The sequence below is a fragment of the Mastacembelus armatus genome, chromosome 16 (genome assembly GCF_900324485.2).
Source record: "Mastacembelus armatus chromosome 16, fMasArm1.2, whole genome shotgun sequence".
Lineage (NCBI taxonomy): Eukaryota > Metazoa > Chordata > Actinopteri > Synbranchiformes > Mastacembelidae > Mastacembelus > Mastacembelus armatus.
Window position 1 is genome coordinate 8,595,745 of NC_046648.1, and position 12,398 is coordinate 8,608,142.

Below are 12,398 nucleotides of genomic sequence, written 5' to 3' on the forward strand. Positions count from 1 at the left end.
GGTTTAATACTTACTGTATAATTGTATTTTCTGCTTTCAGAATCCTTCTGTTCATCACCCACGTGTATCCTTCTTGGGTCTAGCAAATGAGAAGATCACCTTATTGTCAGCCAATAGCATCAGAGCCACTGTAGCTACAGAGACCAATAAGGTAGATTATGATAGTGCGTGTTCTGCTTTTCTGAGGTAACACTTTTTGATCACTGGATCATTTGTGATTAGCTAAGAGTGTGCTTGAATAAATAAATGTTTCTGTATTTAGTAATTAGCTGGACTAACTTCATACATATTTATTGATTGTATTGTTCATTAACCTATGTTTGTATATGTGGGGTCTAGGTGGCAACCTGGGTGGACGACACACTGAGCACAGTGGCCTCTAAGCTGGAGCACAGTGCTCAGGCTTTCCCTGAGCTGCAGGGGGAACGCATGGTGTCACTACACTGCTGTGCACTCTACACATGTGCACAGCTGGAGAATAGCCTCTACTGGTGGTAAGAAGAAAAAGTGTTTTTCCATTGAACTTCATTGAATGGAGTTTTTAACAACTTGCTAAACATATTGCCATAGCAACTATAGGGTTCAACCAAGTCATACGATGGTGGATTGCTGCACATTTCTATTTCATTCTTACACTGTTTATCAAATTATGATCATCAAATCTGTATTACCTGTCTTCAATTATCTTCTGCCAAAATGTACTGTGATCATGTAGCAAACAGTGCGACTCATCACTGAGATAAGGACAGTAAGGTTTGCAAAGGGATGTTGTTTTTCAGGGAAAGATATGAATGTCTGTTGTTTTGACACTTTACTGCTCGGGTTTGTCTGCAGGGGTGTTGTGCCTTTTAGTCAAAGGAAGAAGATGCTTGAAAAGGCTAGAGCCAAGAACAAAAAGCCAAAGTCCAGCGCTGGCATCTCCTCGATACCCAACATCACCGTGGGAACACAAGTAAGAGATAAATTTTAAATTTACATGGTTTGTATGATAGAAGTGCCATCAGAAGCTTTTCTTTTAGGAGTCTTCTACATCTTTTTGCAAATTTGAGGGTTTATGTAAGTCTTACCATTTTTCCTGCTAATAGATAACCTGGTTTCTTCCTTAGGTGTGCTTGAGGAATAACCCCCTCTATCATGCTGGCGCAGTGGCCTTTTCTGTCAGTGCTGGGATTCCCAAAGTGGGTGTCCTCCTGGAGTCTGTGTGGAATATGAATGACAGCTGCAGGTTCCAGCTGCGCTCACCAGAGAGCCTCAAGAGCATGGAGAAGACCACTAAGACCCAGGAAATCAAGTCAGTTTCATTTTTTATTTAGCAAATATCTGTTTGTTTTAGGATCTGCATTGTTTTCAGTTATTTTAAGTAGACAGTTTTACTGCAATTAGCAGTAAACATAGCTATACTAGAACTCATAAATCTAAAAATAAAATTCATCTTGCTCGCTTGGCCTTACCCATAGGACTGAAAGTAAGCCAGAACTGGTGAAGACTGAGATGGGTCCTCCTCCCTCCCCAGCATCTACCTGCAGTGATACCTCTTCCATTGCTAGCAGTGCCTCACTGCCCTACAGTATGTCAGCTTCCTTTTGCGATCTCTCCTTTTTAACCTCTAGTGGTCAACAGGACTTAAGTCTCAACTTTGCTTTCTATCTCTCAGGCACAGAAGCAATTTCTTCCTCACTCTGTGCTCTCATTAGTCCTTTGACTTTGAAACAGATGGTGCACAGGCTTTTATCAGCAACTCTTTCCCCTGCCTCTTTTCCTGTCAAGGAAGTGTGGCCACCTCATGTTCTATACTGTGGTTTACTGGGTTGGCTTTTACCTCCTCTTATCACATGAACCTGTAGCTGCCAGTATTGATAATAACATTTCGCTAGTCCACATTACAGTTCAGCAGTATATTTAATGACCCTAATCAGAGTAAAATTCTAAACCATTTACAGTTTTATAGTGTAAACAATAATGAAGTGTCTAATTTGAATATAGCTTTAAAAGGGGCTAAATTAATATGCCATACTGCTTGCAGAGCGAAGGCGTTCTACTCCAGCTCCCAAAGAGGAAGAGAAGGTGAATGAGGAGCAGTGGCCTCTCCGGGAGGTGGTGTTTGTGGAGGACGTTAAAAATGTTCCAGTGGGAAAGGTGAGTTTATCTGAAAAATGGTGTTAAATTAAAGTTAGTAATACCTTGGCATAGTAAGTAATATGAGTGTTTCATTCTTCTGATCATTAATTTCTTTGTTGTTATATGTTTCTGTGTCTCTGTCTTTCATGACGTGCTCTTCATATTCTGCAATAGGTGCTTAAAGTGGATGGTGCATATGTCGCTGTGAAGTTTCCAGGGACATCAAGCAACATGAGCAACCAGAGCACTGCAGCGCCCACAGACCCAGACCCATCTTCACTGTTGCAGGACTGTCGACTCCTTAGAATAGATGAGCTGCAGGTAGATACAAAAAACCTAATCCACTGCTGCTTGTCTTCATCTCAGCATTTGCAGTTAGTTAATACCTAAGGTATGTTTCTGTGCTATTCTCTTGAAATTCTTTAACTTTCTGTCTCCTTCAATCTGTTCCTGACAGGTGGTCAAAACTGGTGGCACTCCTAAAGTTCCAGATTGTTTTCAGCGCACACCCAAAAAGCTCTGCATCCCAGAAAAGGCTGAGATTCTGGCTGTGAATGTTGACTCCAAAGGTGGGTCCTTTCTATATGTTTGTCTTTCTCCGTCATTGTTCACTTTTAGCAGTATATTTTAGTGTCCGTAATTTCTGTTTATGTATGGAGTATTTCCAGCCCTAAGCATCTCTCCACCTTCTAGGAGTCCATGCAGTGCTGAAAACTGGTAACTGGGTAAGGTACTGTATCTTTGACCTGGCCACAGGCAAAGCTGAGCAGGAAAACAACTTCCCTACTAGTAATTTGGCATTCTTGGGGCAGAGTGAACGCAATGTGGCAATCTACACTGCAGGACAGGTGAGACAACCTCCTAAATATTATGTACATTTGCACATTTGTTTTTTTTTTTTGACAAAGCCTTCTCTTCTGTGTGTTTAAATGTTAAAATGATTTTTCCAGGAGTCTCCTATCATCCTACGAGATGGAAATGGCACAATCTACCCTATGGCCAAAGATTGCATGGGTGGAATTCGAGATCCTGATTGGCTTGACCTGCCACCTATAAACAGTCTAGGAATGGGGGTGCACTCTCTGGCCAATCTCCCCTCCAACTCCACTATTAAAAAGAAAGCTGCTGTTATTATTATGGCTGTTGAGGTAAAAATGACCTTAAGCATGTATAACAGGTTGAGCAAATAGATTAGTACTGTGATCAGTTGAAATAAAACTTAAAACTTGAAAGTTTGCCCTCAGTTGTACTGTTACCTTGCAAAGTCCACTTCACGTTTTAGTGGTAGATTTGATCATTTTGTCCCTGATTGTAACATGTTGCTGTCATACAAATATCTGAAAGACCAAAATACAGTGCTGTCTGTTACAATTAAACACCACTGATGTTCAAATGAGTGATTATAATCAGTACTAGTTTATGTCTTGTTGCTTTCAGAAACAGACACTGATGCAGCATGTGCTGCGCTGTGACTATGAAGCATGTCGACAGTACCTGGTGAACCTTGAGCAGGCATTTCTGTTGGATCAGGGCAGCCAGGCCCTTGGAGCACTCCTGGGCCACCGATGTGATGGAAACCGCAACATTCTCCATGCTGCTGTCTCTGTGTGTTTCCCTGTTAGTAACAAAGAGACCAAAGAGGAGGAAGGTAAGCTAGTGTCTTAGACAGCTCATTTTAGATTTTCCTTAAAGAGTTAGGCCAAACAATGACAAAATTATTGTAATCTTAATATTTTCATTAGATCATAAAAGTTTCTTTATTTGCTGGTTACAGTTCGATTCCTCTTCTTAATGTTTCCAATGTAGACTTGAGCATTGTGAAAGGAAATGACGTTTTTACCTTCACTATTCTAGCTTATTTATAGTCTGCTCGCCTGGATCAGTTTAATTGCCTGTTTTCTCCTCTGACTGTCCTCCCATGCTAAGTGACCATGCTGTTTCTTTTCAGAAGCTGAAAGGTCAGAGAGAAACACATTTGCAGAACGTCTGTCTGCTGTGGAGGCGATTGCCAATGCCATCTCTGTGGTTTCAAGCAACAGCTCTGGAAATAGGACTGGCTCCTCCAGCAGCAGAGGGTAAATAACCAATTACTAATTTGAAGCTTCTGTACACCTCATTTTGTACACAAGGCTCTCTATGAGAAAGTTTTCCAGTTTCAGGGAGCAGGTGTCCAGTAATACAAAAACACAAGTATTGTCATTAAGTACCGTGTTATATATCTCAACTCCAGGCTTCGTTTGAGAGAAATGATGCGCAGGTCTCTAAGAGCAGCAGGTCTTGGCCGACATGAGTCTGGCCCTTCATCCAGTGACCACCAGGATCCTGTGTCACCACCCATCGCCCCTCCGAGTTGGGTTCCTGATCCTCCGCCCATGGACCCAGGTAAGTGTCTCCTGTTTGCTGTTTAGGACCTTGTAGAGTACTGTGAAAAATGTATATATAATATATATTATATATATAGAAAATAAGGTGCAGTGTGTGTGAAGTAAACAAACCAAATGCAGGCTTAAGTTAAACATCTGAATTATGGACAGATGATGACAGCTAAATCAATTATCTTAGTATCACTTTGCATTATATCAACGAGTGGGACCTGACTGAATGAGTCCTTTGCCCATCTGAATGAGGACAGTACAATATGCAAAATGGCAGATAACCTTACACCAGCTGTCATGCAAATAAATATGTAAATACAATCTGGATGTGTTTTAGAGTGAGAGACTGGGTAGTCTGTGTGTTTAATTAATGTTACACTTATGGGCTTGGACTCGGAATTTACTTTAATGGGTCAGGTTCTGTAATTTAGAGAGAATGATGTGTAACAGCAGATTGCAAAAGAAACGCACACAAGAATCTACCTTGTATTATTGGGATAATTTGCAGTTTACTTTGACAGCATCAAACCAGAGGGTATGAAAGAGTGTAAACAGTCATGCTATAAATCTTAAACTGGAGGTTTAGGTTCCTTTTTGTACTGGTACCTTGTAGCTGCCCACCCACTGCAGTATAACCTTTTGAGTTGTTTTGGAAAACCTGTCACACACACTTGGCTGCGTTGTGCTATTATGTTGGATGGTCTGTGTGCAAACATGAAGCTGAACTCTGCTTCCTTTGCCTTAGTAAATGACTTTGCGGTCATATGTCTCTTAAGGTCATTGAAATTTACAGTCTAGGAAATACTGCAGAGCCACTTTTTTTTTTTTTTTTTTTTCCTTTTTTTTTTTTTTTTTTCTTTTTTTTTTTTTCTTTTTAAATCAACAGATGGTGACATTGACTTCATTCTAGCACCAGCTGTGGGTTCACTCACCACTGCCTCCACTGGGGCCAGCCAGGGACCCAGCACTTCCACCATACCAGGTACAAATCATCTTTACTATAGAGAACCAGATGATACTTTTGCTTCTCATGAAGATTTCTGCTCACATAGGTTGTATTTGGTAAGGATACAGTTACATTGCTGGGAAAGTCTCACACCTCAAAATATGGCTGCTAATCCTTATTAAACATATGCTGATTTAAAAATGTTGTAGAGAATCAGAAAAACTAGGTATTGTGTGTTTTAAGTAGAGTTGATACATGTTTATGTTTTCCATGTACATAAACCTGGTGGTATTCAAACTCTGCATAGACACATTTGGGATCTGTCTTCTTATCAGTTGTGTTTCCCATAATGAGCAGGGCCATCCACTGAGCCATCTGTGGTTGAGTCTAAAGACAGGAAGGCCAACGCTCACCTTATCTTAAAGCTGATGTGTGACAGTGTTGTTCTGAGGCCACACCTACGGGAGCTGCTCTCTGCCAAGTACTGTTCTTTATTTCTTACATACTTACAAATAGTCTGCACTTGGTGTACCTTAAATTGTCCCAATTTATCTGCAATTCTTATTTTTATTTGGTGTCTCTCCCAATAAAATACACAATGTTATTGATGCTGTTTGACAGGGATGCCCGTGGAATGACCCCATTCATGCTGGCTGTCAGTGGGAGAGCCTACCCAGCAGCCATCACTGTTTTGGAAGCAGCTCAGAAAATGGCCAAGGGTAAGTTAAAATGTCAGCTTTCTGCATTCTGCTGTTAAGTGGTTTTCATTTAATGGGAGGTGGTTATGATTGTAAACCTGAACTTAAATGGCAGCTCATTGCGCATGCTCTGCTGTGATGTGTTCCTGACACAATGAAAATACAAAACAGAAAGAAGAAATTACATGACAACCTGCCACCATTTTTGTAAACAAACTCTGAAAAAGCAGCATATTTATTTTAACAGGTTCATTAACAGCTCTAACATGGAAGGTTTTATATGGAGGAGTTATATGAAGACTGACCTATTTTGCTGCCCTGCTTGCAACTATTATGTTGTAACTGCATTACTCGATTTACGTATTTTCCTTTTGCTCCTAAAATGTCTTGAACACAGTGGGTGACCCAGGCATTGCAGAGAAGGAGGATGCAGATTCTGTGTTCATGGAAATGATTTGCCCCTCGGGGACCAACCCAGATGATTCGCCCCTGTATGTTCTCTGCTGCAACGACACCTGTAGTTTCACTTGGACTGGAGCTGAGCACATTAACCAGGTCAGCTCTAGAGGGTGTATGGTCTTTTTGGTGGATGTAGTTTGTGGTGGTGTTGAATAGTATTGCACTATACTGACAGATATTTATATTATTTTGATCACTCTATTTATATTAGTGAGACTGAAAAGCAGCATTTTCAAATTTTAGAAAGGCCTGTATATTTTGTAGCAGATATGGCTCTGCTTTTCGTCCATCTTTCGAAATGTAAGCAGTTTCCAAATGCATGACTTCTTTGCCAATATTTCATTGTCTAATGTCATCCACTTAGTCACTCATTTTTGTTTTATTGTGTGCTTGTTGTTAACTAGTCATAATTATTAATAGTTTTTTTTTTTTTTTTTTTCCTCACCCAGCCTTGGGTGTGATCGTGTTAAAATTGTCAAACCAATGTCCATAGCGTGTTAGTGTTTAGTAGTAATTATAGTAGTGTACCGACTTGCTGCTAAAGTGTAACTCATTTTGGAGCTGTGCATGTGAAACTCTATGTACTATATGATGTTCAGTTAAGAGCTGACTCACTGACACTTATCATCACATGGCTTTTGTATTTAGGATATCTTTGAGTGTCGCACTTGTGGTTTGCTGGAGTCCCTCTGCTGCTGTACCGAGTGTGCAAGGGTGTGTCACAAAGGGCATGACTGCAAGTAAGTTCTAGTTTTGAATGTGACCTTCATTAATTTTGTAAACTTTCTTACTACTGCTTTTCATCATCTCTGTCTCAAGTCAAACTGTATGTCTGAGCATATGTTTGCTTCTATGCTTTCTCAGGCTAAAGAGGACCTCTCCCACAGCATATTGTGACTGCTGGGAGAAATGTAAGTGTAAAACGCTGATAGCTGGCCAGAAAGCTGCACGCCTCGATCTGCTGTACAGGTTACTCACAACCACTAACCTGGTAACAACGCCAAACAGCAGGTAAGACCCCTATGCTGTACTGGCCTCTACTTTTTGTTCTTTAAAATAAAAAATAAAAAAATTGTCAAACATTTTAATGCAGAATTATCTTAACTGTATTATTTTCGCATGCTTGTGTATATGCTGAGTGGCTGTTGTTTTCATTTACAGGGGAGAGCATATATTACTGTTCTTAGTGCAGACTGTTGCCAGGCAGAGTGTTGAGCACTGTCAGTACAGGCCGCCACGCATCAGAGAAGACAGGAATCGCAAGGCTGCTAATGCAGAAGGTAAGTTCACCATCATTCTGTTTATCAACTTTATCCATCAGTGTAGACTAACAATTTTTACATTTTTACAAACATTCATTTGAGAATATATGTTCTGCTCTGATCTCACTGGTCAAGGCTTTAGCAGAGTAACACATTATTTCTAGAAGACCTATTGCATGACAGCATTATTCTTCTTTCCTTTCTTTCAGACTCTGATATGCCTGATCATGACCTAGAACCTCCCCGCTTTGCTCAGCTGGCTCTGGAGAGGGTCCTGCAGGACTGGAATGCCCTAAAGTCTATGATCATGTTCGGTTCCCAGGAGAATAAAGACCCGTGAGTATCGCAGCAAAACAGCACTCCCAGGATTTAACATGGGTTGGTGATTAGAGCTTGAAGACTGCTTTGATACTTGAATGTAGTTACAGCATCATGTTACCTTATTTCTGTTCACATTGACAGTGTTGTATACAAAGCAGTAGTTTTGTATTTTTTGTGTTTCCTAGACTTAGTGCCAGCAGTAGAATTGCCCACCTCCTGCCTGAAGAACAGGTCTACTTAAACCAGCAAAGTGGCACCATTCGCCTTGACTGTTTCACCCACTGCCTCATTGTAAAGTGTGCTCCTGACATCACTGTAAGTACACTTAACCTTTCCTCTAGCTCTCTATTTTTGCTCCTTCATAGTTTTTATATTCATAACATACACCTCCAAGTGTATACATGTCTCTCTATTCTTTGCTTCAACTACCAACCAATGATGCCACCAAAATATTGCCAGTAATTGGGATAGAGTTTTTGCTGTTATCACACATTTGCACTTGAATATATTTTGGTCTTAAGTGGATGTGGGTGTCCTGTATTAGTTCATAGACACTTTACTGGGCACACTGGTGAAGGAGCTCCAGAACAAGTACACTCCAGGCCGGAGAGAGGAGGCAGTCAATGTCACTAGGAGGTTCCTACGTTCTGTAGCCCGTGTTTTTGTCATCCTCAGTGTGGAGATGGCATCTTCCAAGAAGAAAAAGTAAGATCATGCAGCATGTCGGTTTTCAAGTAAAGATTTAAAATTGAACTGTAATTACTGTTGTCACGATACCAAAATTGACTTGGATACCAACACCTGCCTAAATATCTGAAATGATACCATGGGGGGAAAAAAAATCATTGAAATAAGGAGTTAAATGTGACAGAACATTGAATTTAATAAACACAAAGCAAACAAATTTTGACCATGTCATGAAAGTGGTGAATGTAGCATGAGAATAAAACACAGTTAACACGCCCACTGTGGGGCAAGTTGCTGCGCACAGAAACACACACACACACAGCGTTGCCTGCTGTCACACAGCAAGATAACCTGGGATATACTCTTCTTATTAAAACTGTCATTCAAGTAACAGTACTTACAAAACAAGGTATAGATCCATTTTTAATGGCAGAGTATTATGATATCTTTGTATTCAGTATATCATGCAACCCTAGCTGCATCACTGATTACATTACAATACAATTACAAATGAGTTATTCCCAGAACCTTTGTCTAACGTTCATATCAGTGTATACATGAACTTTTAGATTTAAACATGAAACAACACTAATTCTGTTGTCTTTCCACATAGCAACTTCATCCCCCAGCCAATCGGGAAATGTCGGAGAGTGTTTCAGGCACTGCTGCCCTATGCTGTGGAAGAGCTGTGTAATGTAGCAGAATCACTTATTGTTCCGGTGCGAATGGGCATCGCAAGACCTACAGCTCCTTTTACTTTGGCTAGCACCAGCATTGATGCTGTTCAGGGCAGTGAGGAGCTCTTCTCTGTTGAACCTCTGCCTCCAAGGCCCTCACCTGACCAGTCCAGCAGGTTAGTTGGTTTTAGTGGCTTAATTTTCCTGTCAGCTGGAGTCATATGCTAGTTTGACAATTCATTCCAGAGCTTGAGTTATGGAGGAATAAAATGTGCATATTTTGTTTCAAAGTCATCAAGTCATTCAATATTATGTTATCTGAATAGAGGAAACCAAAATAACAAAGATGCTTGTTTTTTTTTTTTTTTCTTACTCAATAGAGTTCTGGACTCATGCTTGTTTTTTTTTTTTTTTTGTTTGTTTTTTGTTTTTTTTACAGCTCTAGCCAGACAACTGCCTCTTATATCATCAGGAACCCCCAGCCTCGACGCAGCAGCCAGTCTCAGCCTGTTAGAGGGAGAGATGAGGAACAGGATGACATTGTATCAGCAGATGTGGAAGAGGTAGGGAGCATCATTGTAAAATCAATGTGTTCATGTGAACTTTGCACACATATTGGTGATAGGGTTTCCAAGATGGTAGTGATCCCTAGAATTCAAGGTGTTTATTTACTCTGAGATTTTGTTAACTTTTGGATGAATAATTTTTTACTTTATTCCTGTTGCACTATAATTTTAGATCTGATCTGCTATGTTCTGACATGCTTGTCTCACAGGTTGAAGTTGTAGAGGGTGTAGCAGGAGAGGAGGACCATCATGATGACCAAGAGGAACAGGGAGAGGAAAATGCTGAGGCAGAAGGACAGCACGATGAACATGATGAGGATGGTGAGATACATTCTTTATTTTTATAAGTGCAAGGAAGTAGTGACACCAAAGTTGTTCACTTAAGTCAAACCAGAAACGAGCGAAACACCTCTTTCTTTGTTCCTGCCTTCAGGAAGTGACATGGAACTAGATCTGCTAGCAGCAGCTGAAACAGAAAGCGACAGTGAAAGTAACCACAGCAACCAGGATAATGCTAGTGGCCGCAGGAGTGTTGTTACGGCAGCTACAGCTGGCTCTGAAGCAGGTTAGTCAACACAAATTTTTAATCTGTGTTTAGAATTCATTTTAGACTTTCTTCTAAATCCTTTATGAAACCCCTTCCTCCATTTCAAAGTACTTTTCCTTTTGGAGCTTTTTTTTTTTCGTGGAAATGCTGTCTCCAGTGCTGTTGACTTCCTTTAACTGATATCTTTCCAAATTTTTGTAAGGCTCCAACTGCTTACTAAGTAGAACTAGTGTTTCTGTCTTGCTGGGCTGTGGTGTATTTTTTCCTTGTTACTGACTAATTCAGTCCTTATGGAATCACTAGTGCTTGACAGTCAGCATTTTTAGATTGTGGGTATTTATGTTTGTAGAGCTAATGATACAGCAGACAAAATGGTCCCTGGCTGAATACCCAATGTATTTCATTTGCAGGCAGTAGGGTGTCCTTGGCATTTCCTATGTTTGGTATGAGCTCCTCTTTACTTCAATGCATACACAGATTTCAGGGCAAGAGTGAATTTACAAATTGCATACACAGTTATCTGAGAGTCCCTCCAGTTTGTTCCCTGGCATTTCACAGTTATTGTGTCTGTCATTTTTAACTAATACTGTTCCTCATCACCAGTGTAGTTGTGTTGTTCTTTGACCTAATAACAAACTAATCAGCCTGTAGCCTTTCCAAATACAGTGGTATTTTTTTCTCCTTGGTCATCTGAAATGTGTAGTTCTTCTTATGGTGACTTTTTTTTTCTTTCTCAGACTGTTAAATGCAGTTGAAGTGTTGTAGTTCTAATGAAATATCTGCGTCTCTTAAATGAAGGAGAAAAATTAGCACTAGCTTATCAACAGAGCACAGCTGCTGTTTTGACTTGTAGCTTCATTGTGTTTTCACCATTGTCTGTGTTGTCTGGCCTTGTAGTGGTGTGATAACTAACCTGCACTCCTGCCTGGATAAATCTGAAAAACAGCAGAGAGGGATGTGAAATGAATACTTAAGCCATTAAACCCGTCTCCTTGATCTTTTCTCTTATCCCTTCTTCTCTGCTCTGAAGGTGCCAGCAGTGTCCCTGCCTTCTTTTCAGAGGATGACTCCCAGTCCAACGACTCCAGTGACTCTGACAGCAGCAGCAGTCAGAGCGACGATGTTGACCAGGAAACATTTCTTTTGGATGAGCCACTGGAAAGGACGACCAGCACTTCGCACGCCAACAGTGCAGCCCAGGCTCCTCGCTCCATGCAGTGGGCTGTAAGGAACACCCCCAGCCAGAGGGCCACTGGCAGTGCCCCCTCCAGCTCCTCAGCACCAGCAGGTCAGTAAAGCTTAGCCCATTTCTGCAGGGTTTTTTTTTTTTTTTTTTTCAAACCACCATTTGCATATCCAGATTAGTGTCACAGAAATTGTGTATATTGATTATGCTCATCATGATCTTTGTCCTTATTACAGCAAGCTCCACAGGCTTGATATATATTGACCCTACCAACCTGCGTCGCTCCAGCGCCATCAGCTCCAGTGCAGCTGCAGCTGCAGCAGCGCTAGAGGCCAGCAACTCCAGCAGTTATCTGACATCAGCCAGCAGTCTGGCCCGGGCCTACAGCATTGTCATCAGGCAGATCTCAGACCTCATGAGTCTGATTCCCAAGTACAACCATGTAGTTTACTCCCAGTACCCTGCTGCTGTAAAGCTCACCTTTCAGGATGCAGTAAACCTGCAGGTAACATACAGCACCATTATGTGATGATCAAAATTACAAAAAAAAAAAATC

At 40.9% G+C, this 12,398-nt stretch overlaps 1 protein-coding gene across 7 annotated transcripts in view; it reads left to right on the forward strand.

The window, feature by feature from the left end:
• Window positions 1-12,398, forward strand: part of ubr5 (ubiquitin protein ligase E3 component n-recognin 5) — a 29,062-nt gene that overhangs the window by 9,244 nt on the left and 7,420 nt on the right. For 6 of the 7 annotated variants that reach the window (XM_026293190.2, XM_026293192.2, XM_026293195.2 and 3 more), the window contains exons 11-39: window positions 41-151; window positions 340-494; window positions 835-952; window positions 1,107-1,291; window positions 1,458-1,567; window positions 2,024-2,136; window positions 2,293-2,439; window positions 2,576-2,687; window positions 2,812-2,966; window positions 3,069-3,266; window positions 3,556-3,766; window positions 4,067-4,193; window positions 4,349-4,500; window positions 5,380-5,475; window positions 5,797-5,920; window positions 6,061-6,158; window positions 6,535-6,692; window positions 7,245-7,336; window positions 7,461-7,607; window positions 7,758-7,876; window positions 8,068-8,194; window positions 8,365-8,494; window positions 8,724-8,884; window positions 9,480-9,719; window positions 9,983-10,106; window positions 10,319-10,430; window positions 10,543-10,674; window positions 11,687-11,944; window positions 12,079-12,347. In XM_026293190.2, coding sequence (XP_026148975.1) covers window positions 41-151; window positions 340-494; window positions 835-952; window positions 1,107-1,291; window positions 1,458-1,567; window positions 2,024-2,136; window positions 2,293-2,439; window positions 2,576-2,687; window positions 2,812-2,966; window positions 3,069-3,266; window positions 3,556-3,766; window positions 4,067-4,193; window positions 4,349-4,500; window positions 5,380-5,475; window positions 5,797-5,920; window positions 6,061-6,158; window positions 6,535-6,692; window positions 7,245-7,336; window positions 7,461-7,607; window positions 7,758-7,876; window positions 8,068-8,194; window positions 8,365-8,494; window positions 8,724-8,884; window positions 9,480-9,719; window positions 9,983-10,106; window positions 10,319-10,430; window positions 10,543-10,674; window positions 11,687-11,944; window positions 12,079-12,347 — 4,281 coding nt within the window. The remainder of the gene's footprint in view (window positions 1-40; window positions 152-339; window positions 495-834; window positions 953-1,106; window positions 1,292-1,457; window positions 1,568-2,023; window positions 2,137-2,292; window positions 2,440-2,575; window positions 2,688-2,811; window positions 2,967-3,068; window positions 3,267-3,555; window positions 3,767-4,066; window positions 4,194-4,348; window positions 4,501-5,379; window positions 5,476-5,796; window positions 5,921-6,060; window positions 6,159-6,534; window positions 6,693-7,244; window positions 7,337-7,460; window positions 7,608-7,757; window positions 7,877-8,067; window positions 8,195-8,364; window positions 8,495-8,723; window positions 8,885-9,479; window positions 9,720-9,982; window positions 10,107-10,318; window positions 10,431-10,542; window positions 10,675-11,686; window positions 11,945-12,078; window positions 12,348-12,398) is intronic. The other variant, XM_026293194.2, reaches the window with a different exon arrangement.